The following is a 26,368-nucleotide window of genomic DNA, read 5'->3' on the forward strand; positions in this document are numbered from 1 at the left end:
CCCCATCACACCAAACAAGTTCTCAATATGTTCGTGAAAATGTTGTCGAACGGGCTACAACTGTGTATAAACGTAGTGGTAGTAGCAGCTATTGACAGTCTTTTTACGAACTTCATGGACGGGCTTGGACGGGGAGGTGCTCTAGAACTTTGAGTCTGCTCAAAATATTATCCCGTCCATCCTGTTCTGCAATTAGTCAGATTGACAACGTATTTAAAACGAGAAAGACGTATTGCGAACGAAATTGCCGTACATCGAACCTACTAGGGACATGTTACGACGTGGTGCAGTCAGCCATAAATTTCAGTATGTGTGCACACTGACGGCGTCTGTTTGTTGCTCGTTCATGATGTGTACAGCTCGGAGCCCTGAACTTGAATGAAGACGCGTTCAGCTGGTTAAGAACGGGTTGAGAACGGCTACAGACGTGCTCGAACTGCTTCGAAACGTTGTTGGCATGAGGTGAAGGGCACTTTTACATGATCTGAACTGGATACACACGGACTGCAGACTTGCTAAGAACTAAATAGACGTATTGAGGACTGCTTATGAACGAACTAGCATCATATTTTACGCCAAACTACACGTTCTACTGTGCTCACAGCCCGTTATAGTATTTTTTTTAGAATGGGTTAGAACGGGATAGAACTACTTTGATGTGATGGTAGCATGAAATAAATATATCAAGTTTGGTTGTCGTTAACAAATCTTCACAGAAATTCATTCACAAATTAGTGATTTTTCTCTCACACTGTTATCTCCCCTGTATCCATGACTACAAAATGGCTGCAACTGACCAGCTAAGTAATATTTACTTCAGCATGAAGAAAATAGGAATTATGTGTACCATCAGTGTCAGTCACTGTCAAACACTTCACACCCAAATAAGATATTTGATTGGAATATGTATACTTGTATCGCAAAATATTGGAACACCATTATTTTTTCAATACACAGCCCTAACTGTAGGTTCTCACATTGTCTTCCAGCAATGCCGAAGGAGTCGGCATAGACCTCATCCAACTCATCCAACTCTCGTTCTCCGTCCTCAACCGCCTTCTCCTACTGAGGTCGCCTGACCTCCCCGTGTCACCGACTGAACACGCTCTCTCATCGCAGCCGGCGGGGCACCAGCATCAGCACATCGTGGCCACCATCGCCCAGTACATCTACCACCGCCACGACCCTCGGCTCCCCACCCTGGCTGCAGTGCTGCTCAAGAGACTGGCGCTGGTAGGTACCGGTAGTTGGTTCACACGGTTTTGTTGAACTTGCTAGGAGTGCCGATCTGCCTGCGTCTGATCCCCATTTATTATCCCACTCCATTCGTCCATTCGACTCCAAAGGGGACAGGGTTTTGGTTAAACCACTGTGATTACATAAATGACATTTTTATTTATTAATAATATCAATTTCATTAGCTCACTGGGTCCGAAGGGTCACAATATACGACTTCTCTGGAACTAAGAGATACATATTAACCATATATGTTTGGAAGCATTCTCCGTTGGTGGGGATTCAAAATTGTACAAATGGTGGGGCTGACCCCGCCCAAGGGGCTGCAATAGATTTTTTTGGCTATATTGCTTTAAATGACTTCTTCTCTGGAACTGAGACTAATTGTTTTCTTGACGTTTATTTGACATTTCCAGGTGTCTCCGATGTCTATCCTGGCCTGCCTTGGCAATGATGCGGAGCCAATCCGAGACATGTTCCTCACAAGACTGCAGGCCCTGTCTGAGGTAGGCAGAACACTGGGTGTTGCCCAACACCACATAGAAACAAGGTTTCATTGACATTGTGCCCTTGGAGATTGGAGGCTGAATATGTCTCAGCCCAGTGTTGTCTCCCTTTGGGAATTCCAGGACAGAATAGGTCCCCAGTATCCTTCTCTTTTCTCCCTCTGGGAATTCCAGGGGAGCATAGGTCCCCAGTATCCTTCTCTTTTCTCCCTATAGGACTTCCAGGGGAGCATAGGTCCCCATTGGCCCAGGTTTTTCGCCCTGTGGGGATTCTTGGGCATAACAGGTGCCCAGTGTTCTTTTCTTGTCTCCCTATGGGAAAACCAGGGAATAATATGTCACCATTTACCCACCACTGCACAACACCGCACCGCACTGCATCCGCACACACTTCGCTATTTAAGTGCCTTAGTCTTGAATGCCTTGCCTGTTGTGTTATTATTCTTGACAGGCTGTAAAGAGGTAGTGGACTGTCCCAGGTTTGCCATGACATAGCAGGAATATTGCTGACCGTAGCCTAACAAATATTCACTCACTGTGATGTTTGAAGATTTAGTTATTCTGATGGTAGAACTCCATGTCCCAGGACAAGTTTCAGTACTCCAGGTGTAGACATGCAGACATGTAGACTGTGTGTACTGACAACAGGTGCTTGTCTCTGGCAGGATCTACGGCTGAAGGTGATGATCCTAGAGCTGCTGTCTGAGTGTGTGGAGACTCAACCGGGACTCATTGAGGTCTTCCTCAACGTGCAAATGGTGGACTCCTCCGATGGCAAACGGGTAGGGAGGACTGGGTCAGATGGAAGGATGGATGGATGGATGGTTGTGTATTTGTGTTGGCAAGATACACGAGTGTTTGTTCATGAGAAGCATGTGTGAGATTGATGTGCATGCCGGTGAGATGGATGTGCATCCTGGTGAAGTAGATGTGTGTTAGATGGACTAGCTGTCAGTATACCCAGAATAGAGAGAATGGACTGCTGAAGGATAAGATGTTGCTAATAATGTCAGATGTTCCATCAACTGGAACTCCCAACAACAAACAAAGCCCCAACCCATCATGTTTGAGCTGCATGTGTGACTCCTGTATGTTGCAGCATGACCTGAGTTTGGGGAAGAGCTCCTGTCTGCAGACCGTCCTTGGACTCATGGACATCAAGAAACAGGTGAACCAACTTCTCCATGTTACACCGGTGTACTCCTGGGAATCAGAGTTCGAAATTAATAAGATTGCTGCCATTAGGACCCACAGACTTTAGAAGCTGTAGGCCTTCATCTAAAAATCTGCGGCTTATTGTGACAAATATATGAACACGTAGATTTACAGCAGGACCCATACAAGTTTGAAACTACGGACCAGAGAATAGGTCTTACGCGACGACACTGATGGGAATCATTCCTATAGTTGTTTTAGGTCCAAGGGAAATATCCTGTACAGTTGCCCATATATGGTCGTGCCCCATGAGGGGATTCCAAACATTGTAAGTTGTAGTAGTGTCACGAAGGGTAGATGTGGTTTTATGCGTCCCGCGTGTACCCTGATTTTATACCTGTCCCACGAATGATACTGCTACAACAAATTTATCTTAATGACATGTTTAAATCTGCAAATGTAAAAGAATTGAAACAAATTAAAACTTGATGTAAAACAGCTGTTTGATTGAGCTGACGTTAACTTGTACAGTGTCACGTGACTTTCATTGACTTGGAAAAAGCGTGCGGCGTTTTGCTTCAAAATGGCGTATACGGGATTTATTCTCCCTCTCAGAAATCTATATGCAGCCTGTTTCTTTCATGGCGGGACTTTAGGGATTTATTGTCATGCGCAGAAATTAAGGTGGAATATATAGTATCTTATCAAGACCACATGAACCAATCATATTTCAACATTCTGACATGGAGGTATATTAAACTTCTGTGTATCTCATGTTTGTTGTAAGAGCTAACTGTAGAGCCTCAGGTGGTCAGCCTCGGTGGTCAGCCTCGGGTGATTGTTATTGTACCCAGATGACATGAAAGGCTGCTCATGTTTTTACTCTCAGGTCTGTCTGTCAAGACTTGATTTTTTATTGGCACCAGTAGGGTGGCTGGAATTATTTGTCTAAATATTCCAACTGTTATCAGTGGTAATTGTTTTGGGTCACATGTCAATTACGAACATGGATCATTTCAGTGATTATGAGTGAGTAGACTCTTAGGCGTAATGAATATCAATATGAATTCAACATCCTTATAGGCAATCCACAGATGTTGGTTGTTGTCATTCAGAAGGGCGGTCAGGTAGTCTAGTGGTTAAGGCGTTCACTTGTCGCGCCGACGACCCGGGTTCCATTCCTGACATGGGTACAATGTGTGAAGCCCATTTCTGGTGTCCCAGCCGTGATATTGCTGGAATAGTGCTTAAACCGGCGTAAAATCTCACTCACTCACTCACTCACTCACTCACTCACTCACTCACTCACTCACTCAAGTTAACACAAAGCAAAGGAATATCTCAAAGAGAGATTAAATGCTCTACAGTCCGTTCCCATTTTCAGTTGATCTCATTGGATAGTCCTATGTTGTTAACATCAGGAAAGTTTGGATTGGGAGATGAACAGGATGTTTTTCACATTACTCCATGGTGTTTGTTAAGACAAGTTATTTTATTCCCAGAGTAGCTACCAGTGTCCTCCAGACTTGCTGTGTGCGTCCGCCGACTTCATCCACTCCTTGTGGCGCGGACTACGGGAGACGGCGATGGAGGTGCTCCGCACTAAGTAAGTCTGCCCACACTAAGTAGACGTGCCCTGCCATGAGTAGACGTGCCCTGCCATAAGTAGAAGTGTCCTGCCATAAGTAGACGTGCCCTGCCATAAGTAGACGTGCCCTGCCATAAGTAGAAGTGTCCTGCCATAAGTAGAAGTGTCCTGCCATAAGTAGAAGTGCCCTGCCATAAGTAGACGTGCCCTGCCATAAGTAGACGTGTCTTGCCATAAGTAGACGTGTCCTGCACTAAGTAGTCGTGCCCTGCCATAAGTAGAAGTGTCCTGCACTAAGTAGACGTGTCCTGCACTAAGTAGACGTGTCTTGGCATAAGCAGACGTGCCCTGCCATAAGTAGAAGTGTCATGCACTAAGTAGACGTGCCCTGCCATAAGTAGAAGTGTCATGCACTAAGTAGACGTGCCCTGCCATAAGTAGAAGTGTCATGCACTAAGTAGACGTGTCTTGCCGTAAGTAAGTAAGACTGCCCCACACTAAGTAGACGTGTCTTGCGGTAAGTATGTAAGACTGCCCCACACTAAGCAGACGTGTCTTGCCGTAAGTAAGTAAGACTGCCCCACACTAAGTAGACGTGTCTTGCCGTAAGTAAGTAAGACTGCCCCACACTAAGTAGACGTGTCTTGCCGTAAGTAAGTAAGACTGCCCCACACTAAGCAGACGTTTCTTGCCGTAAATAAGTAAGACTGCCCCACACTAAGTAGAAGTGTCTTGCCGTAAGTAAGTGCCCCACACTAAGTAAGTCTGCATGCCGCTGTGTGTTTCAGGGACGCCTTCTGGCCAAGCGTCTTTGCTCCACTCACACGGAACCTGCCAGACCCGGCCTCCGACCTGAATGATCAACACTCCCTCAAGTTTGAGATGAAAACTGTGGCATTTGTCTTCAAGATCCTGGCCCAGGAACTCTACATAATCCACAGGTACAGCCAGCCAGCCAGCCTTTACAGACTCACCCCGAAACAGTGCTTCTAGAGACAAGCTCACTCCCATGGCCCATGGTTGGCTTCTATCTGTTTAATTATTGCTATCTAGTGATGTTAAATGTTAGCTGACAGAAACTGTTGACTGCTGAGTCTTTGAGTAGGCAGGAGGTAAAGAAGCATTTCAGGCAGCGAGAAAGTGTGGATTTACAAACGTGTTATACCCCCGACTTTTAGGTCGGGGGTATATAGATATACCAAGGTTCCGTCCGTCCGTCTGTCTGTCTGAAAACTTTGTCCACGCGATTTCTCTTAAACTATTCAGTGGATTCATCTCAAACTTAGTACATATAATCTGTGTCATATGGAGGGGTGCAGTTAAAAGAAAAAAATTGTTTTTGTTAATTTTCCATTTTTTAATGAAATTTTTCAAACCCTAACGTCTGTCCGAAGACTTTGTCCGCGTGATTTCTCTTAAACTATTCAGTGGATTCATCTCAAACTTAGTACATATAATCTGTGTCATATGGAGGGGTGCAGTCAAAAGAAAAAAAATGTTTTTATTGATTTTCCTAGCTATTTAATTTGAAACTACTGACACACTAGGCGGGTCGGGGCTATTAGTGAGCCAAGTTCACTTTTTTTGTCTTGTTTGTATTGAAATGGTGGTCTGTGGCTTGATTTTTCTTTTTATGAGGTCATATCACCAGGTCATTGTACTGAAAGGTTGGTATGCAAATGGCTGCATTTCTGTCTTGAAGATATCATGTACCTCATTTCTTAAACCGACCGTCTCCGTGATCTAGTGGAAGAACTTGTTGTTACCCAGCCTGGTGCTCGGCATTAAGGGGCTAAAACAAGGACTGGTTGGCTCGGAGTCAGTATACTGTGTCCAAGTGGGGCATGGAATCTGAGTGGGCTAACACTATAAAATCAGCATCTATCCGGACTAGTACAAGCAGCCATACATAAACGTGCCTGTACATCGCTCTATAAGTGCAATAATCTTGGATGCAATGTTAAACAGGTTCTCTTCCTGAAGTTCTGTTTGTTGGAAATGGTTTTAAACATCGTTATAAGTCCAGCTGCTCTAGTGCATTGTTGTTGCTTGTTTGGTCCATCTCTGTATTCTTGTTTGTTTGTTTGTTCATTGTTTAACGCTGTACTCAGCAATATTCCAGCTAGATGATGTCAGTCTGTAAATAATCGAGTGTGGACCAGACAGTCCAGTGATTGACATCATGAGCATCGATCAATGCAACTGGGATTCGATGACATGCATCAACCAGTCGAGGCTGACAACCCAATCCCGTTAGTCGCCTCTTACGACAAGCATGTGTATTCTTGTTTTGTCCAGGGTACATTTCTGTAGTACCCAACATGGCAATGACTCCTTTAGTGGCGGCATCAGTAGTCCCCCTTTGGGATTCTGGGTTAACATTGGTCCCCTGTAACCTGTGTTGGTCGTAAGAGGTGGCTTACGGGTGGGGTTGTCTCACTCAGGGACTTTGTTGATAGTGTGTGTTCCAGCGTTGGTTTGGATCGTTGCTCATAACATCAATCACTGGATTGTCTAGTCCAGACTCGATCATTTACAGACTTGTCATATGACTGGATTATTGTTGATTGCAACAACAATCTGAACAAACATCAGCACTGGTTTGCCTGAGCCAGACTTGATTTTTGTAATTTGTTTCTGATTGTGGTGTAAGACATAAAGAAAACTAACAGTGACACCTGAGATCCATTTCCTGACTCTCTTATCTCTGTGTCTGCAAGGGTGGTCGGGTAGCCTAGTGGTTAAAGCGTTCGCTCGTCACGCTGAAGACCCGGGTTCAATTCCCGACATGGGTACAATGTGTGAAGCCCATTTCTGGTGTCCTCCACCATGATATTGCTGGAATATTGCTAAAAGCGGCGTAAAACCATACTCACTCACTCACTCATCTCTGTGTCTGCAGCTCTAAGCTGGATGACAAGCTGAAGAAGTCGCTGCAGATGATCTCCAAGGACAAACGACTCAACACCTGGACTGAGGTAGGTTGTGGGGTCTGGGTGTAGCGATGCCCAGGACTGCATCCATTGTCAAGTGGGTAGAGGTCTGTCTGGGGGGAGATTTTTTTGGAGTGATCCCTGGCTGAATCATACCAAAAGACGTCAGAAGACGGTAATTGTTGTTAGGACTGGTCGGCTGGGAGTGTGGAGTGTCTACTCCACTTCTATGTATATCATGCATACTGCCGTGGTATAACTGTCATTACTCACTGCAGCATGGAATCTCCATCTTAACTGTGCCCTGGCTAACTTGTAGCATCACACGTAATGACATAGAGGCATGCTCACACTACTGACCATCTGGTCGGCTGGGAGTGTGGAGTGTGTGCACCACATCTATGTATATCATGCATACTGCCGTGGTATAACTGTCATTACTCACTGCAGCATGGAATCTCCATCCTAACTGTGTCTGGCTAACTTGGTGTAGCATCACATGTAATGACATAGAGGCATGCTCACACTATTGACCATCTGGTCGGCTGGGAGTGTGGAGTGTGTGCTCCACATCTATGTATATCATGCATACTGCCGTGGTATAACTGTCATTACTCACTGTAGCATGGAATCTCCATCCTAACTGTGCCCTGGCTAACTTGGTGTAGGATCACATGTAATGACATAGAGGCATGCTCACACTATTGACCATAGGTTGGTGTGCTCCAGTGCTGAGTATCCCATGTATGCTGAATGTTGGGTTAGAAATTGACTGGTATTTTAACTCGTCTGCAAATATGAATTGCTCTATAACTGCCCTCTAACCTAATGGTATAAGTGACAGTCCAGAAGGAAATGAGTGAGTGAGTGAGTGAGTTTGGTTTTTGTACCTCTTTTAGCAATTTTTTACTGTTGTGTTCCAGTTCTTGAGACGCTGTCTGGTGGCAGAGGGGGAGAACGCTGAAGTTGGGGGTGATGAAGAGTTGAAGGAGAATGCAACACTACAGCTCCTGTTGGCCTGGAAGAACTTCCTCGTTACTTCATCTAAGTTCAAGGTCAGTAGTAATTAATGTTTAGAGATTGTTTGGTTCAATACTTGTGTCATTTGAGCCTCATTCCCAGCTATCTGAGCGCTAAGACTTTAATAGTTCTCCTGAACATGATTGAACTTGATTTACCTGCTCCAGGTGCATATTGACTTGAAAAGCTAGTTGCACCCGACTAAACCAGGTTGCACCCAGGTCTCAAAAATCAAGTTGAAACACAGATGGATAAGTTTGTATAATTAAGTAAAATGTCAGATCTCTGAATGTCATGGATTACACATAAGGTGTCTCACCCAGTAAAACCTTGAGTCTGTCCTTGTGTCTCACTCAGTAACACCTTGAGTCTGTCCTTGTGTCTCACTCAGTAACACCTTGAGTCTCACTCAGTAACACCTTGAGTCTGTCCTTGTGTCTCACTGAGTAACACCTTGAGTCTCACTCAGTAACACCTTGTGTCTCACTCAGTAATACCTTGAATCTCACTCAGTAACATCTTGTGTCTGTCTTTGTGTCTCACACAGTAACACCTTGAGTCTCACTCAGTAACACCTTGAGTCTCACACAGTAACCCCTTGTGTCACACTCAGTAACACCTCTAGTCTGTCCTTGTGTCTCACACAGTAACACCTCTAGTCTGTCCTTGTGTCTCACTCAGTAACACCTTGTGTCTCACTCAGTAACACCTTGAATCTCACTCAGTAACATCTTGTGTCTGTCTTTGTGTCTCACACAGTAACACCTTGAGTCTCGCTCAGTAACACCTTGTGTCTCACTCAGTAACACCTTCAGTCTGTCCTTGTGTCTCACACAGTAACACCTCTAGTCTGTCCTTGTGTCTCACACAGTAACACCTTGAGTCTGTCCTTGTGTCTCACACAGTAACACCTTGAGTCTGTCTTTGTGACTCACACAGTAACACCTTGAGTCTCACACAGTAACCCCTTGTGTCTCACTCAGTAACACCTCTAGTCTGTCCTTGTGTCTCACACAGTAACACCTCTAGTCTGTCCTTGTGTCTCACACAGTAACACCTTGAGTCTGTCCTTGTGTCTCACACAGTAACACCTTGAGTCTCACTCAGTAACACCTTATGTCTCACTCAGTAACACCTTGAGTCTCTCCTTGTGTCTCACACAGTAACACCACTAGTCTGTCCTTGTGTCTCACACAGTTACACCTCTAGTCTGTCCTTGTGTCTCACACAGTAACACCTTGAGTCTGTCCTTGTGTCTCACACAGTAACACCTTGAGTCTGTCCTTGTGTCTCACACAGTAACACCTTGGGTCTCACTCAGTAACACCTTATGTCTCACTCAGTAACACCTTGAGTCTCTCCTTGTGTCTCACACAGTAACACCTCTAGTCTGTCCTTGTATCTCACTCAGTAACACCTCTAGACTGTCCTTGTGTCTCACACAGTAACACCTCTAGTCTGTCCTTGTGTCTCACACAGTAAAACCTTGAGTCTGTCCTTGTGTCTCACTCAATAACACCTTGTGTCTCACTCAGTAACACCTTGAGTCTATCCTTGTGTCTCACTCAGTAACACCTTGAATCTGTCCTTGTGTCTCACTTAGTAACACCTTGAGTGTCTCCTTGTGTCTCACTCAGTAACACCTCGAGTGTCTCCTTGTGTCTCACTCAATAACACCTTGTGTGTCTCCTTGTGTCTCACTCAGTAACACCTTGAGTCTGTCCTTGTGTCTCACTCAGTAACACCTTGAGTGTCTCCTTATGTCTCACTCAGTAACACCTTGTGTCTTACTCAGTAACACCTTGAGTCTGTCCTTGTGTCTCACTCAGTGACACCTTGAGTCTCTCCTTGTGTCTCACTCAGTAACACCTTGAGTCTCTCCTTGTGTCTCACTCAGTAACACCTTGAGTGTTTCCTTGTGTCTCACTCAGTAACACCTTGAGTGTCTCCTTGTGTCTCACTCAGTAACACCTCGAGTGTCTCCTTATGTCTCACCCAATAACACCTTGAGTCTGTTCTTGTGTCTCACTCAGTAACACCTTTAGTCTGTCCTTGAGTCTCTCCCAGTAACACTTTGAGTGTCTCCTTATGTCTCACTCAGTAACACCTTGAGTCTCTCCTTGTGTCTCACTCAGTAGCACCTTGTGTCTCACTCAGTAACACCTTGAGTCTGTCCTTGTGTCTCACCTAGTAACACCTTGAGTGTCATTCAGTAACACCTTGAGTGTCTCCTTGTGTCTCACTCAGTAACACCTTGTGTCTCACTCAGTAACACCTTGAGTCTGTCCTTATGTCTCACCCAGTAACACCTTGAGTGTCACTCAGTAACACCTTGAGTGTCTCCTTGTGTCTCACTCAGTAACACCTTGTGTCTCACTCAGTAACACCTTCAGTCTGTCTTTGTGTCTCACCTAGTAACACCTTGAGTCTCACTCAGTAACACCTTGAGTCTGTCCTTGTGTCTCACTCAGTAACACCCTGAGTCTGTCCTTGTGTCTCACTCAGTAACACCTTGAGTGTCTCCTTGTGTCTCACTCAGTAACACCTTGAGTGTCTCCTTATGTCTCACTCAGTAACACCTTGTGTCTCACTCAGTTACACCTTGTGTCTCACTCAGTAACACCTTGAGTCTGTCCTTGTGTCTCCCTCAGTAACACCTTGTGTCTCACCCAGTAACACCTTGAGTCTGTCCTTATGTCTCACTCAGTAACACCTTGAGTCTCACTCAGTAACACCTTGAGTCTGTCCTTGAGTCTCACTCAGTAACACCTTGAGTCTCACTCAGTAACACCTAGTGTCTCACTCAGTTACACCTTGAGTCTGTCCTTGTGTCTCCCTCAGTAACACCTTGAGTCTCTCCTTGTGTCTCACTCAGTAACACCTTGAGTCTGTCCTTGAGTCTCACTCAGTAACACCTTGAGTCTCTCCTTCTGTGTCAGTAACACCTTGAGTCTGTCCTTGAGTCTCACTCAGTAACACCTTGAGTCTCTCCTTCTGTGTCAGTAACACCTTGAGTCTGTCCTTGTGTCTCACTCAGTAACACCTTGAGTCTGTCCTTGTGTCTCACTCAGTAACACCTTGAGTCTCTCCTTCTGTCTCACACAGTAACACCTTGAGTCTCTCCTTGTGTCTCAGTAACACCTTGAGTCTGTCCTTGTGTCTCACTCAGTAACACCTTGAGTGTCTCCTTGTGTCTCACTCAGTAACACCTTGAGTCTCTCCTTCTGTCTCAGTAACACCTTGAGTCTGTCTTGTGTCCAGGTGGATGATCTGACGCTGCCCGAGAAGATGAAGGAGAAGATCATCACAGATCTGCTCTGCGGGATACAGGCTCAGGTGAGATTGTCGTCACTACATCTCAAGGTGGACACAAATAGAGCTGTCAGACTGTGCCAAATATATTTTCGTTTAAAAGTCCACAGCTTGTTTTTAGGCATTTGATATTAGTGTTAGTATATGGACTGGCTAAAGCTGATTATTTACATGTATAAAATATCACAAAGAGCAAATTGTTAATGCACCGGTCACATGAAGCATTCTACAGGGAGCTAATTGCATGTACACCGGTACTTCTTAGGAACTCGAAACACCACATTGTCTTTCTGACAATACAGTTAATATTGTCACATGAAGAATTTTATGAATGTGCGGAACCTTGACAATGTGTTTTGGCATGAATAGTGTTTCCGACGCCATTTGTTATCGCCTCACTAAAATAACAGGTTTTGGGGGGCTTGCTGCCATGGAACAGCTTGAATTAAATTGAACAGCTTGAATTCAATGCTTTCGTAAGTGATTCATAATTTATAACTAAGGTGTTATACAAAATACAGGTTTGTTTGAAATGTTAGGTCACTGCTGAGGTTGCCTCATGCTGTTATGGAACTTCTATTTTCGAGTACTTTTTCGATGTTGATGTGCAAGTTTTTCAATGTTTATTGATTGATATTCAATTTTAAGATTTAGTCATGTATAACCATACAAACACAAGGAGATTAATTTTTCTACTTATTCTGAGCTTTATCGCCCTTTTTTTTAAAAATATTGTGATTGCTTGTGTGGCTACATTACTAGAGTCAATGCATGTGTACACGTGCTTCATGTACATATAGGCCTAACGCAAATGACGAAGCAAAGACCAGCATCCTGCCATGTTAGTCTTAACATTACTCTTTTTCATATGAAAGTATTCATTTTTACGCTACTGATTACTCCAAAGCTTCAATTAGGGTTGGCATCCTGCTAAAGTTGCAGACTGAGCTGGTTTGAACCTCCTTTCATACAGACCTATGGAGATTGTGGGTTAGAATTTGTGGTTAAAGCATTTACAGACTGTTTTCATATAACTGGATTATTGTTGATTGCAACAACAAACTGAACAACCAAACATCAGCACTAGTTTTCCTGAGCCAGACTTGATTTTCGTAATTTGTTTCTGATTGTGGTGTAAGACTTAAAGAAAACTAACAGTGACACCCGACAGCCATTTCCTGACTCTCTCATCTCTGTGTCTGCAAGGGCGGTCGGGTAGCCTAGTGGTTAAAGCGTTCGCTCGTCACGCCGAAGACCCGTGTTCTATTCCTGACATGGGTACAATGTGTGAAGCCCATTTCTGGTGTCCCCCGCCGTGATATTGCTGGAATATTGCTAAAAGCGGCGTAAAACCATACTCACTCACCCCTAAGCAACCTACGCTTTTCGAAAGAGGTGACTAAATTGATCGTGATCTATAGCTCGGTGGCTTGGATGATTAAACGTGTTGATTCTGGGTTTGAATAGCTCACCAGCAATCTACGCTTGTCATAAGAGGTGACATGGTTGATTACATGTCATTGGTTCCCAGTTGCATGGATCGAGGATCCTTGATGATCACTGGATTGTCTGGTCAAGACTCGATTATTTACATACCAGCATTGTATAGCTGGAATATTGCTGAAAGTTAAGCAACAAACAAACAAACAAACCATTCAATCAGTTATGGTAACAGGCGAGCCAGTTGCAAATGGCAACTTACTATCCCTACCTTTGGATAACTTGTATAGAAATCCCTGATAAAGGACTTTTAGATTGTTGATTCCCAGGGGACAAGTTGTGCCATCTTCTGTGAAGCCTTCTTGTTGGATTAAAAACATTTCTTTTTTTCATATTCCAAATGAAGCTGGCATCAGTAAAACACTGGACCAGAAAGGAATTGTCTCTTATAATATGTATAATCAAACTATATGTTGAGATGAAAATAAACAATGCTCCGTTATATTTATTTGATTTCAATTATTTTTGTTATGTTGTTTTCAGTTTAAAGGAAGTCTTACGGCTCTGAACATGAAGCTAGCATCAGTAGCCAGTGCTCTGCTCTTCACACTGGTCAAACACTGGACAAGGTAGGTAACTCTGTCAGGAACATGAAGCTAGCATCAGTAGCCAGGGCTCTGCTCTTCACACTGGTCAAACACTGGACAAGGTAGGTAACTCTGTCAGGAACATGAAGCTAGCATCAGTAACCAGCGCTCTGCTCTTCACACTGGTCAAACACTGGACAAGGTAGGTAACTCTGTCAGGAACATGAAGCTAGCATCAGTAGCCAGTGCTCTGCTCTTCACACTGGTCACACACTGGACAAGGTAGGTAACTCTGTCAGGAACATGAAGCTAGCATCAGTAGCCATAGCTCTGCTCTTCACATTAGTCAAACACTGGACAAGGTAGGTTACTCTGTCAGGAACATGAAGCTAGCATCAGTAGCCATATCTCTGCTCTTCACACTGGTCAAACACTGGACAAGGTAGGTTACTCTGTCAGGAACATGAAGCTAGCATCAATAGCCATAGCTCTGCTCTTCACACTAGTCAAACACTGGACAAGGTAGGTAACTCTGTCAGGAACATGAAGCTAGCATCAATAGCCATAGCTCTGCTCTTCACACTGGTCAAACACTGGACAAGGTAGGTAACTCTGTCAGGAAGCTAGCATCAGTAGCCATGGCTCTGCTCTTCACACTGGTCAATCACTGGACAAGGTAGGTTACTCTGTCAGGAACATGAAGCTAGCATCAATAGCCATAGCTCTGCTCTTCACACTGGTCAAACACTGGACAAGGTAGGTAACTCTGTCAGGAACATGAAGCTAGCATCAATAGCCATAGCTCTGCTCTTCACACTGGTCAAACACTGGACAAGGTAGGTAACTCTGTCAGGAACATGAAGCTAACATCAGTAGCCATGGCTCTGCTCTTCACACTAGTCAAACACTGGACAAGGTAGGTAACTCTGTCAGGAACATGAAGCTAGCATCAGTAGCCAGCGCTGTGCTCTTCACACCAGTCAAACACTGGACAAGGTAGGTAACTCTGTCAGGAACATGAAGCTAGCATCAGTAGCCAGTGCTCTGCTCTTCACACTAGTCAAACACTGGACAAGGTAGGTAAGTCTGTCAGGAACATGAAGCTAGCATCAGTAGCCAGCGGTCTGCTCTTCACACCAGTCAAACACTGGACAAGGTAGGTAACTCTGTCAGGAACATGAAGCTAGCATCAGTAGCCAGCGCTCTGCTCTTCACACTGGTCAAACACTGGACAAGGTAGGTAACTCTGTCAGGAACATGAAGCTAGCATCAGTAGCCAGCGCTCTGCTCTTCACACTGGTCAAAGACTGGACAAGGTAGGTAACTCTGTCAGGAACATGAAGCTAGCATCAGTATCCATTGCTCTGCTCTTCACACTGGTCAAACACTGGACAAGGTTTGGGCAGTAAGGTGGCCTAGTGGTTAAAACCATGGCCACGTAAACTCACTCACTCACTCTGAACAAGGTAGGTAACTCCATCAGGAACTGATTCAGTTTTATTTTTCTTATTCCCATGTGAAGTGAAGAAAAGATTTGTTTGCCTTGTTTTCAGTTGCATCAGCAAGCCCTCCGCCATGATGGTGACGTTGCGGGAGGCTGTCGGGGAGACATGTGCCAACAGCGAGACCCTCATCCCCTCGGTACAGATCGGCCTCCTGGGATGTCTCACCATACTTCTACAGCACAGCAGGCAGGAGAACACTGTCGGTGAGTTCAACACTTTGTGCTGTGTTGTGTCTCTAGTGAGTTGAAGCTCCTGTACTTTGGAGGTACATTGTAGCCATTTAGTGTGTTGTAGCTATGGTTGCATGTGGGAGATCAAGAGGTACATTGTAGCCATTTAGTGTGTTGTAGCCCTGGTTGCATGTGGGAGATCAAGAGGTACATTGTAGCCATTTAGTGTGTTGTAGCTCTGGTTGCATGTGAGAGATCAAGAGGTACATTGTAGCCATTTAGTGTGTTGTAGTTCTGGTTGCATGTGGGAGATCAAGAGGTACATTGTAGCCATTTAGTGTGTTGTAGTTCTGGTTGCATGTGGGAGATCAAGAGGTACATTGTAGCCATTTAGTGTGTTGTAGTTCTGGTTGCATGTGGGAGATCAAGAGGTACATTGTAGCCATTTAGTGTGTTGTAGTTCTGGTTGCATGTGGGAGATCAAGAGGTACATTGTAGCCATTTAGTGTGTTGTAGCTCTGGTTGCATGTGGGAGATCAAGAGGTACATTGTAGCCATTTAGTGTGTTGTAGCTCTGGTTGCATGTGGAAGATCAAGAGGTACATTGTAGCCATTTAGTGCGTTGTAGTTCTGGTTGTATGTGGGAGATCAAGAGGTACATTGTAGCCATTTAGTGTGTTGTAGTTCTGGTTGCATGTGGGAGATCAAGAGGTACATTGTAGCCATTTAGTGTGTTGTAGTTCTGGTTGCATGTGGGAGATCAAGAGGTACATTGTAGCCATTTAGTGTGTTGTAGTTCTGGTTGCATGTGGGAGATCAAGAGGTACATTGTAGCCATTTAGTGTGTTGTAGCTCTGGTTGCATGTGGGAGATCAAGAGGTACATTGTAGCCATTTAGTGTGTTGTAGCTCTGGTTGCATGTGGAAGATCAAGAGGTACATTGTAGCCATTTAGTGCGTTGTAGCTCTGGTTGCATGTGGGAGATCAAGAGGTACATTGCAGCCATTTAGTGTGTTGTAGTTCTGGTTGCATGTGGGAGATCAAGAGGTACATTGTAGCCATTTAGTGTGTTGTAGTTCTGGTTGCATGTGGGAGATCAAGAGGTACATTGTAGCCATTTAGTGTGTTGTAGCTCTGGTTGCATGTGGGAGATCAAGAGGTACATTGTAGCCATTTAGTGTGTTGTAGTTCTGGTTGCATGTGGGAGATCAAGAGGTACACTGTAGCCATTTAGTGTGTTGTAGTTCTGGTTGCATGTGGGAGATCAAGAGGTACACTGTAGCCATTTAGTGTGTTGTAGTTCTGGTTGTATGTGAGAGATCAAGAGGTACACTGTAGCCATTTAGTGTGTTGTAGCTCTTGTTGCATGTGAGAGATCAAGAGGTACATTGTAGCCATTTAGTGTGTTGTAGCTCTTGTTGCATGTGGGAGATCAAGAGGTACACTGTAGCCATTTAGTGTGTTGTAGTTCTGGTTGTATGTGAGAGATCAAGAGGTACATTGTAGCCATTTAGTGTGTTGTAGCTCTGGTTGCATGTGGGAGATCAAGAGGTACATTGTAGCTCTTTAGTGTGTTGTAGCTCTGGTTGCATGTGGGAGATCAAGAGGTACATTGTACCTCTTTAGTGTGTTGTAGTTCTGGTTGCATGTGGGAGATCAAGAGGTACATTGTACCTCTTTAGTGTGTTGTAGTTCTGGTTGCATGTGGGAGATCAAGAGGTACATTGTAGCCATTTAGTGTGTTGTAGCTATGGTTGCATGTGGGAGATCAAGAGGTACATTGTAGCCATTTAGTGTGTTGTAGCTCTGGTTGCATGTGGGAGATCAAGAGGTACATTGTAGCCATTTAGTGTGTTGTAGCTCTGGTTGCATGTGGGAGATCAAGAGGTACATTGTAGCTCTTTAGTGTGTTGTAGCTCTGGTTGCATGTGGGAGATCAAGAGGTACATTGTACCTCTTTAGTGTGTTGTAGTTCTGGTTGCATGTGGGAGATCAAGAGGTACATTGTAGCCATTTAGTGTGTTGTAGCTCTGGTTGCATGTGGGAGATCAAGAGGTACATTGTAGCCATTTAGTGTGTTGTAGTTCTGGTTGCATGTGGGAGATCAAGAGGTACATTGTAGCCATTTAGTGTGTTGTAGCTCTGGTTGTATGTGAGAGATCAAGAGGTACATTGTAGCCATTTAGTGTGTTGTAGCCCTGGTTGCATGTGGGAGATCAAGAGGTACATTGTAGCCATTTAGTGTGTTGTAGTTCTGGTTGTATGTGGGAGATCAAGAGGTACATTGTAGCCATTTAGTGTGTTGTAGCCCTGGTTGTATGTGGGAGATCAAGAGGTACATTGTAGCCATTTAGTGTGTTGTAGCCCTGGTTGCATGTGGGAGATCAAGAGATACATTGTAGCCATTTAGTGTGTTGTAGTTCTGGTTGTATGTGGGAGATCAAGAGGTACATTGTAGCTCTTTAGTGTGTTGTAGCTCTGGTTGCATGTGGGAGATCAAGAGGTACACTGTAGCCATTTAGTGTGTTGTAGTTCTGGTTGCATGTGGGAGATCAAGAGGTACACTGTAGCCATTTAGTGTGTTGTAGTTCTGGTTGTATGTGAGAGATCAAGAGGTACACTGTAGCCATTTAGTGTGTTGTAGCTCTTGTTGCATGTGAGAGATCAAGAGGTACATTGTAGCCATTTAGTGTGTTGTAGCTCTTGTTGCATGTGGGAGATCAAGAGGTACACTGTAGCCATTTAGTGTGTTGTAGTTCTGGTTGTATGTGAGAGATCAAGAGGTACATTGTAGCCATTTAGTGTGTTGTAGCTCTGGTTGCATGTGGGAGATCAAGAGGTACATTGTAGCTCTTTAGTGTGTTGTAGCTCTGGTTGCATGTGGGAGATCAAGAGGTACATTGTAGCCATTTAGTGTGTTGTAGTTCTGGTTGCATGTGGGAGATCAAGAGGTACACTGTAGCCATTTAGTGTGTTGTAGTTCTGGTTGTATGTGAGAGATCAAGAGGTACACTGTAGCCATTTAGTGTGTTGTAGCTCTTGTTGCATGTGAGAGATCAAGAGGTACATTGTAGCCATTTAGTGTGTTGTAGCTCTTGTTGCATGTGGGAGATCAAGAGGTACATTGTAGCCATTTAGTGTGTTGTAGCTCTGGTTGCATGTGGGAGATCAAGAGGTACATTGCAGCCATTTAGTGTGTTGTAGCTCTGGTTGCATGTGGAAGATCAAGAGGTACATTGTAGCCATTTAGTGTGTTGTAGCTCTGGTTGCATGTGGGAGATCAAGAGGTACATTGTAGCTCTTTAGTGTGTTGTAGCTATGGTTGCATGTGGGAGATCAAGAGGTACATTGTACCTCTTTAGTGTGTTGTAGTTCTGGTTGCATGTGGGAGATCAAGAGGTACATTGTAGCCATTTAGTGTGTTGTAGCTATGGTTGCATGTGGGAGATCAAGAGGTACATTGTAGCCATTTAGTGTGTTGTAGCTCTGGTTGCATGTGGGAGATCAAGAGGTACATTGTAGCCATTTAGTGTGTTGTAGCTCTGGTTGCATGTGGGAGATCAAGAGGTACATTGTAGCTCTTTAGTGTGTTGTAGCTCTGGTTGCATGTGGGAGATCAAGAGGTACATTGTACCTCTTTAGTGTGTTGTAGTTCTGGTTGCATGTGGGAGATCAAGAGGTACATTGTAGCCATTTAGTGTGTTGTAGCTCTGGTTGCATGTGGGAGATCAAGAGGTACATTGTAGCCATTTAGTGTGTTGTAGTTCTGGTTGCATGTGGGAGATCAAGAGGTACATTGTAGCCATTTAGTGTGTTGTAGCTCTGGTTGTATGTGAGAGATCAAGAGGTACATTGTAGCCATTTAGTGTGTTGTAGCCCTGGTTGCATGTGGGAGATCAAGAGGTACATTGTAGCCATTTAGTGTGTTGTAGTTCTGGTTGTATGTGGGAGATCAAGAGGTACATTGTAGCCATTTAGTGTGTTGTAGCCCTGGTTGTATGTGGGAGATCAAGAGGTACATTGTAGCCATTTAGTGTGTTGTAGCCCTGGTTGCATGTGGGAGATCAAGAGATACATTGTAGCCATTTAGTGTGTTGTAGTTCTGGTTGTATGTGGGAGATCAAGAGGTACATTGTAGCTCTTTAGTGTGTTGTAGCTCTGGTTGCATGTGGGAGATCAAGAGGTACACTGTAGCCATTTAGTGTGTTGTAGTTCTGGTTGCATGTGGGAGATCAAGAGGTACACTGTAGCCATTTAGTGTGTTGTAGTTCTGGTTGTATGTGAGAGATCAAGAGGTACACTGTAGCCATTTAGTGTGTTGTAGCTCTTGTTGCATGTGAGAGATCAAGAGGTACATTGTAGCCATTTAGTGTGTTGTAGCTCTTGTTGCATGTGGGAGATCAAGAGGTACACTGTAGCCATTTAGTGTGTTGTAGTTCTGGTTGTATGTGAGAGATCAAGAGGTACATTGTAGCCATTTAGTGTGTTGTAGCTCTGGTTGCATGTGGGAGATCAAGAGGTACATTGTAGCTCTTTAGTGTGTTGTAGCTCTGGTTGCATGTGGGAGATCAAGAGGTACATTGTAGCCATTTAGTGTGTTGTAGCTCTGGTTGCATGTGGGAGATCAAGAGGTACATTGTAGCCATTTAGTGTGTTGTAGCTCTGGTTGCATGTGGGAGATCAAGAGGTACATTGTAGCTCTTTAGTGTGTTGTAGCTCTGGTTGCATGTGGGAGATTAAGAGGTACACTGTAGCCATTTAGTGTGTTGTAGCTCTGGTTGCATGTGGGAGATCAAGAGGTACATTGTAGCCATTTAGTGTGTTGTAGCTCTGGTTGCATGTGGGAGATCAAGAGGTACATTGCAGCCATTTAGTGTGTTGTAGCTCTGGTTGCATGTGGAAGATCAAGAGGTACATTGTAGCCATTTAGTGTGTTGTAGCTCTGGTTGCATGTGGGAGATCAAGAGGTACATTGTAGCTCTTTTGTGTGTTGTAGCTCTGGTTGCATGTGGGAGATCAAGAGGTACATTGTAGCCATTTAGTGTGTTGTAGTTCTGGTTGCATGTGGGAGATCAAGAGGTACATTGTAGCCATTTAGTGTGTTGTAGCTCTGGTTGCATGTGGGAGATCAAGAGGTACATTGTAGCTCTTTAGTGTGTTGTAGCTCTGGTTGCATGTGGGAGATCAAGAGGTACATTGTAGCCATTTAGTGTGTTGTAGTTCTGGTTGCATGTGGGAGATCAAGAGGTACATTGTAGCCATTTAGTGTGTTGTAGCTCTGGTTGCATGTGGGAGATCAAGAGGTACATTGTAGCTCTTTAGTGTGTTGTAGCTCTGGTTGCATGTGGGAGATTAAGAGGTACATTGTAGCCATTTAGTGTGTTCTAGCTCTGGTTGCATGTGGGAGATCAAGAGGTACATTGTAGCCATTTAGTGTGTTGTAGCTCTGGTTGCATGTGGGAGATCAAGAGGTACATTGCAGCCATTTAGTGTGTTGTAGCTCTGGTTGCATGTGGAAGATCAAGAGGTACATTGTAGCCATTTAGTGTGTTGTAGCTCTGGTTGCATGTGGGAGATCAAGAGGTACATTGTAGCCATTTAGTGTGTTGTAGCTCTGGTTGCATGTGGGAGATCAAGAGGTACATTGTAGCCATTTAGTGTGTTGTAGTTCTGGTTGCATGTGGGAGATCAAGAGGTACATTGTAGCCATTTAGTGTGTTGTAGCTCTGGTTGTATGTGAGAGATCAAGAGGTACATTGTAGCCATTTAGTGTGTTGTATCCCTGGTTGCATGTGGGAGATCAAGAGGTACATTGTAGCCATTTAGTGTGTTGTAGTTCTGGTTGTATGTGGGAGATCAAGAGGTACATTGTAGCCATTTAGTGTGTTGTAGCCCTGGTTGTATGTGGGAGATCAAGAGGTACATTGTAGCCATTTAGTGTGTTGTAGCCCTGGTTGCATGTGGGAGATCAAGAGATACATTGTAGCCATTTAGTGTGTTGTAGTTCTGGTTGTATGTGGGAGATCAAGAGGTACATTGTAGCTCTTTAGTGTGTTGTAGCTCTGGTTGCATGTGGGAGATCAAGAGGTACACTGTAGCCATTTAGTGTGTTGTAGTTCTGGTTGCATGTGGGAGATCAAGAGGTACACTGTAGCCATTTAGTGTGTTGTAGTTCTGGTTGTATGTGAGAGATCAAGAGGTACACTGTAGCCATTTAGTGTGTTGTAGCTCTTGTTGCATGTGAGAGATCAAGAGGTACATTGTAGCCATTTAGTGTGTTGTAGCTCTTGTTGCATGTGGGAGATCAAGAGGTACACTGTAGCCATTTAGTGTGTTGTAGTTCTGGTTGTATGTGAGAGATCAAGAGGTACATTGTAGCCATTTAGTGTGTTGTAGCTCTGGTTGCATGTGGGAGATCAAGAGGTACATTGTAGCTCTTTAGTGTGTTGTAGCTCTGGTTGCATGTGGGAGATCAAGAGGTACATTGTAGCCATTTAGTGTGTTGTAGCTCTGGTTGCATGTGGGAGATCAAGAGGTACATTGTAGCCATTTAGTGTGTTGTAGCTCTGGTTGCATGTGGGAGATCAAGAGGTACATTGTAGCTCTTTAGTGTGTTGTAGCTCTGGTTGCATGTGGGAGATTAAGAGGTACACTGTAGCCATTTAGTGTGTTGTAGCTCTGGTTGCATGTGGGAGATCAAGAGGTACATTGTAGCCATTTAGTGTGTTGTAGCTCTGGTTGCATGTGGGAGATCAAGAGGTACATTGCAGCCATTTAGTGTGTTGTAGCTCTGGTTGCATGTGGAAGATCAAGAGGTACATTGTAGCCATTTAGTGTGTTGTAGCTCTGGTTGCATGTGGGAGATCAAGAGGTACATTGTAGCTCTTTAGTGTGTTGTAGCTATGGTTGCATGTGGGAGATCAAGAGGTACATTGTACCTCTTTAGTGTGTTGTAGTTCTGGTTGCATGTGGGAGATCAAGAGGTACATTGTAGCCATTTAGTGTGTTGTAGCTATGGTTGCATGTGGGAGATCAAGAGGTACATTGTAGCCATTTAGTGTGTTGTAGCTCTGGTTGCATGTGGGAGATCAAGAGGTACATTGTAGCCATTTAGTGTGTTGTAGCTCTGGTTGCATGTGGGAGATCAAGAGGTACATTGTAGCTCTTTAGTGTGTTGTAGCTCTGGTTGCATGTGGGAGATCAAGAGGTACATTGTACCTCTTTAGTGTGTTGTAGTTCTGGTTGCATGTGGGAGATCAAGAGGTACATTGTAGCCATTTAGTGTGTTGTAGCTCTGGTTGCATGTGGGAGATCAAGAGGTACATTGTAGCCATTTAGTGTGTTGTAGTTCTGGTTGCATGTGGGAGATCAAGAGGTACATTGTAGCCATTTAGTGTGTTGTAGCTCTGGTTGTATGTGAGAGATCAAGAGGTACATTGTAGCCATTTAGTGTGTTGTAGCCCTGGTTGCATGTGGGAGATCAAGAGGTACATTGTAGCCATTTAGTGTGTTGTAGTTCTGGTTGCATGTGGGAGATCAAGAGGTACATTGTAGCCATTTAGTGTGTTGTAGCTCTGGTTGCATGTGGGAGATCAAGAGGTACATTGTAGCTCTTTAGTGTGTTGTAGCTCTGGTTGCATGTGGGAGATCAAGAGGTACATTGTAGCCATTTAGTGTGTTGTAGTTCTGGTTGCATGTGGGAGATCAAGAGGTACATTGTAGCCATTTAGTGTGTTGTAGCTCTGGTTGCATGTGGGAGATCAAGAGGTACATTGTAGCTCTTTAGTGTGTTGTAGCTCTGGTTGCATGTGGGAGATTAAGAGGTACATTGTAGCCATTTAGTGTGTTGTAGCTCTGGTTGCATGTGGGAGATCAAGAGGTACATTGTAGCCATTTAGTGTGTTGTAGCTCTGGTTGCATGTGGGAGATCAAGAGGTACATTGCAGCCATTTAGTGTGTTGTAGCTCTGGTTGCATGTGGAAGATCAAGAGGTACATTGTAGCCATTTAGTGTGTTGTAGCTCTGGTTGCATGTGGGAGATCAAGAGGTACATTGTAGCCATTTAGTGTGTTGTAGCTCTGGTTGCATGTGGGAGATCAAGAGGTACATTGTAGCCATTTAGTGTGTTGTAGTTCTGGTTGCATGTGGGAGATCAAGAGGTACATTGTAGCCATTTAGTGTGTTGTAGCTCTGGTTGTATGTGAGAGATCAAGAGGTACATTGTAGCCATTTAGTGTGTTGTATCCCTGGTTGCATGTGGGAGATCAAGAGGTACATTGTAGCCATTTAGTGTGTTGTAGTTCTGGTTGTATGTGGGAGATCAAGAGGTACATTGTAGCCATTTAGTGTGTTGTAGCCCTGGTTGTATGTGGGAGATCAAGAGGTACATTGTAGCCATTTAGTGTGTTGTAGCCCTGGTTGCATGTGGGAGATCAAGAGATACATTGTAGCCATTTAGTGTGTTGTAGTTCTGGTTGTATGTGGGAGATCAAGAGGTACATTGTAGCTCTTTAGTGTGTTGTAGCTCTGGTTGCATGTGGGAGATCAAGAGGTACACTGTAGCCATTTAGTGTGTTGTAGTTCTGGTTGCATGTGGGAGATCAAGAGGTACACTGTAGCCATTTAGTGTGTTGTAGTTCTGGTTGTATGTGAGAGATCAAGAGGTACACTGTAGCCATTTAGTGTGTTGTAGCTCTTGTTGCATGTGAGAGATCAAGAGGTACATTGTAGCCATTTAGTGTGTTGTAGCTCTTGTTGCATGTGGGAGATCAAGAGGTACACTGTAGCCATTTAGTGTGTTGTAGTTCTGGTTGTATGTGAGAGATCAAGAGGTACATTGTAGCCATTTAGTGTGTTGTAGCTCTGGTTGCATGTGGGAGATCAAGAGGTACATTGTAGCTCTTTAGTGTGTTGTAGCTCTGGTTGCATGTGGGAGATCAAGAGGTACACTGTAGCCATTTAGTGTGTTGTAGCTCTGGTTGCATGTGGGAGATCAAGAGGTACATTGTAGCCATTTAGTGTGTTGTAGCTCTGGTTGCATGTGGGAGATCAAGAGGTACATTGTAGCTCTTTAGTGTGTTGTAGCTCTGGTTGCATGTGGGAGATTAGGAGGTACACTGTAGCCATTTAGTGTGTTGTAGCTCTGGTTGCATGTGGGAGATCAAGAGGTACATTGTAGCCATTTAGTGTGTTGTAGCTCTGGTTGCATGTGGGAGATCAAGAGGTACATTGCAGCCATTTAGTGTGTTGTAGCTCTGGTTGCATGTGGAAGATCAAGAGGTACATTGTAGCCATTTAGTGTGTTGTAGCTCTGGTTGCATGTGGGAGATCAAGAGGTACATTGTAGCCATTTAGTGTGTTGTAGCTCTGGTTGCATGTGGGAGATCAAGAGGTACATTGTAGCCATTTAGTGTGTTGTAGCTCTGGTTGCATGTGGGAGATCAAGAGGTACATTGTAGCTATTTAGTGTGTTGTAGCTCTGGTTGCATGTGGGAGATCAAGAGGTACATTGTAGCCATTTAGTGTGTTGTAGCTATGGTTGCATGTGGGAGATCAAGAGGTACATTGTAGCTCTTTAGTGTGTTGTAGCTCTGGTTGCATGTGGGAGATCAAGAGGTACATTGTAGCCATTTAGTGTGTTGTAGCTCTGGTTGCATGTGGGAGATCAAGAGGTACATTGTAGCCATTTAGTGTGTTGTAGCTCTGGTTGCATGTGGGAGATCAAGAGGTACATTGTAGCTCTTTAGTGTGTTGTAGCTCTGGTTGCATGTGGGAGATCAAGAGGTACATTGTAGCCATTTAGTGTGTTGTAGCTATGGTTGCATGTGGGAGATCAAGAGGTACATTGTAGCTCTTTAGTGTGTTGTAGCTCTGTTTGCATGTGGGAGATCAAGAGGTACATTGTAGCTCTTTAGTGTGTTGTAGCTCTGGTTGCATGTGGGAGATCAAGAGGTACATTGTAGCCATTTAGTGTGTTGTAGCTATGGTTGCATGTGGGAGATCAAGAGGTACATTGTAGTCATTAAGTGTGTTGTAGATCTGGTTGCATGTGGGAGATCAAGAGGTACATTGTAGCCATTTAGTGTGTTGTAGCTATGGTTGCATGTGGGAGATCAAGAGGTACATTGTAGCTCTTTAGTGTGTTGTAGCTCTGGTTGCATGTGGGAGATCAAGAGGTACATTGTAGCCATTTAGTGTGTTGTAGCTATGGTTGCATGTGGGAGATCAAGAGGTACATTGTAGTCATTAAGTGTGTTGTAGATCTGGTTGCATGTGGGAGATCAAGAGGTACATTGTAGCCATTTAGTGTGTTGTAGCTATGGTTGCATGTGGGAGATCAAGAGGTACATTGTAGCCATTTAGTGTGTTGTAGCTCTGGTTGCATGTGGGAGATCAAGAGGTACATTGCAGCCATTTAGTGTGTTGTAGGTATGGTTGCATGTGGGAGATCAAGAGGTACATTGTAGCTCTTTAGTGTGTTGTAGCTCTGGTTGCATGTGGGAGCTCTGGTATTTTGTAGCTCGTGTATGTTTTAGCACTAGTTGTAGCTCTGGTTGTGTTGTAGGTCTAAGGTTTGTTGTAGCTCTTGTATGTTGCACCTCTGGTGATATGTTGTAGCTCTGGTGCCATGTTGTATGTCTGGCTGACATGGATGGTACTTTTTGTAGCTCTGGACACTGACAAGTTGACGGACCTACTGCCCAACGTCTGCTCGGTGCTGATCCAGAGTTCCCGCCAGCTGCCGGGGCCCAGGGAGATGCGGGACCCAGGCAGCACCCAGCCGCCGACCGGGGAGACGAGGGACGTAGGGAGCATGCAGTTGACACAGGGGGAGCCCAGGGATACAGGCAGTGGTAAAGAGGAGGAGACCGTAGATGCTAAACTCAAAGTGAGTGGGAGGATTGAGAACTCTGGAA

General features: G+C 44.4%; 2 protein-coding genes across 2 annotated transcripts in view; one reads left to right on the top strand and one right to left on the bottom strand.

Annotated features, from left to right (window-relative positions):
- Positions 1-26,368, top strand: part of LOC139459837 (nucleoporin NUP188-like) — a 94,859-nt gene that overhangs the window by 51,686 nt on the left and 16,805 nt on the right. The window contains exons 28-39 of the mRNA XM_071241542.1: positions 990-1,233; positions 1,653-1,742; positions 2,408-2,524; positions 2,842-2,910; positions 4,400-4,503; positions 5,274-5,426; positions 7,388-7,463; positions 8,342-8,473; positions 11,700-11,774; positions 13,734-13,819; positions 15,331-15,485; positions 26,120-26,340. Of these exons, the coding sequence (XP_071097643.1) occupies positions 990-1,233; positions 1,653-1,742; positions 2,408-2,524; positions 2,842-2,910; positions 4,400-4,503; positions 5,274-5,426; positions 7,388-7,463; positions 8,342-8,473; positions 11,700-11,774; positions 13,734-13,819; positions 15,331-15,485; positions 26,120-26,340 (1,522 nt within the window). The remainder of the gene's footprint in view (positions 1-989; positions 1,234-1,652; positions 1,743-2,407; positions 2,525-2,841; positions 2,911-4,399; positions 4,504-5,273; positions 5,427-7,387; positions 7,464-8,341; positions 8,474-11,699; positions 11,775-13,733; positions 13,820-15,330; positions 15,486-26,119; positions 26,341-26,368) is intronic.
- Positions 10,260-10,809, bottom strand: LOC139459385 (uncharacterized; the record flags this gene model as incomplete). The annotated part of the gene is made up of 4 exons (XM_071240842.1): positions 10,260-10,316; positions 10,374-10,450; positions 10,658-10,698; positions 10,760-10,809. Coding segments are annotated over 4 exons (225 nt in total), but the record flags the coding sequence as incomplete, so codon positions are not given.

This window comes from Haliotis cracherodii, unplaced genomic scaffold (assembly GCF_022045235.1).
Source record: "Haliotis cracherodii isolate W230 unplaced genomic scaffold, xgHalCrac1.p SCAF_13, whole genome shotgun sequence".
Lineage (NCBI taxonomy): Eukaryota > Metazoa > Mollusca > Gastropoda > Lepetellida > Haliotidae > Haliotis > Haliotis cracherodii.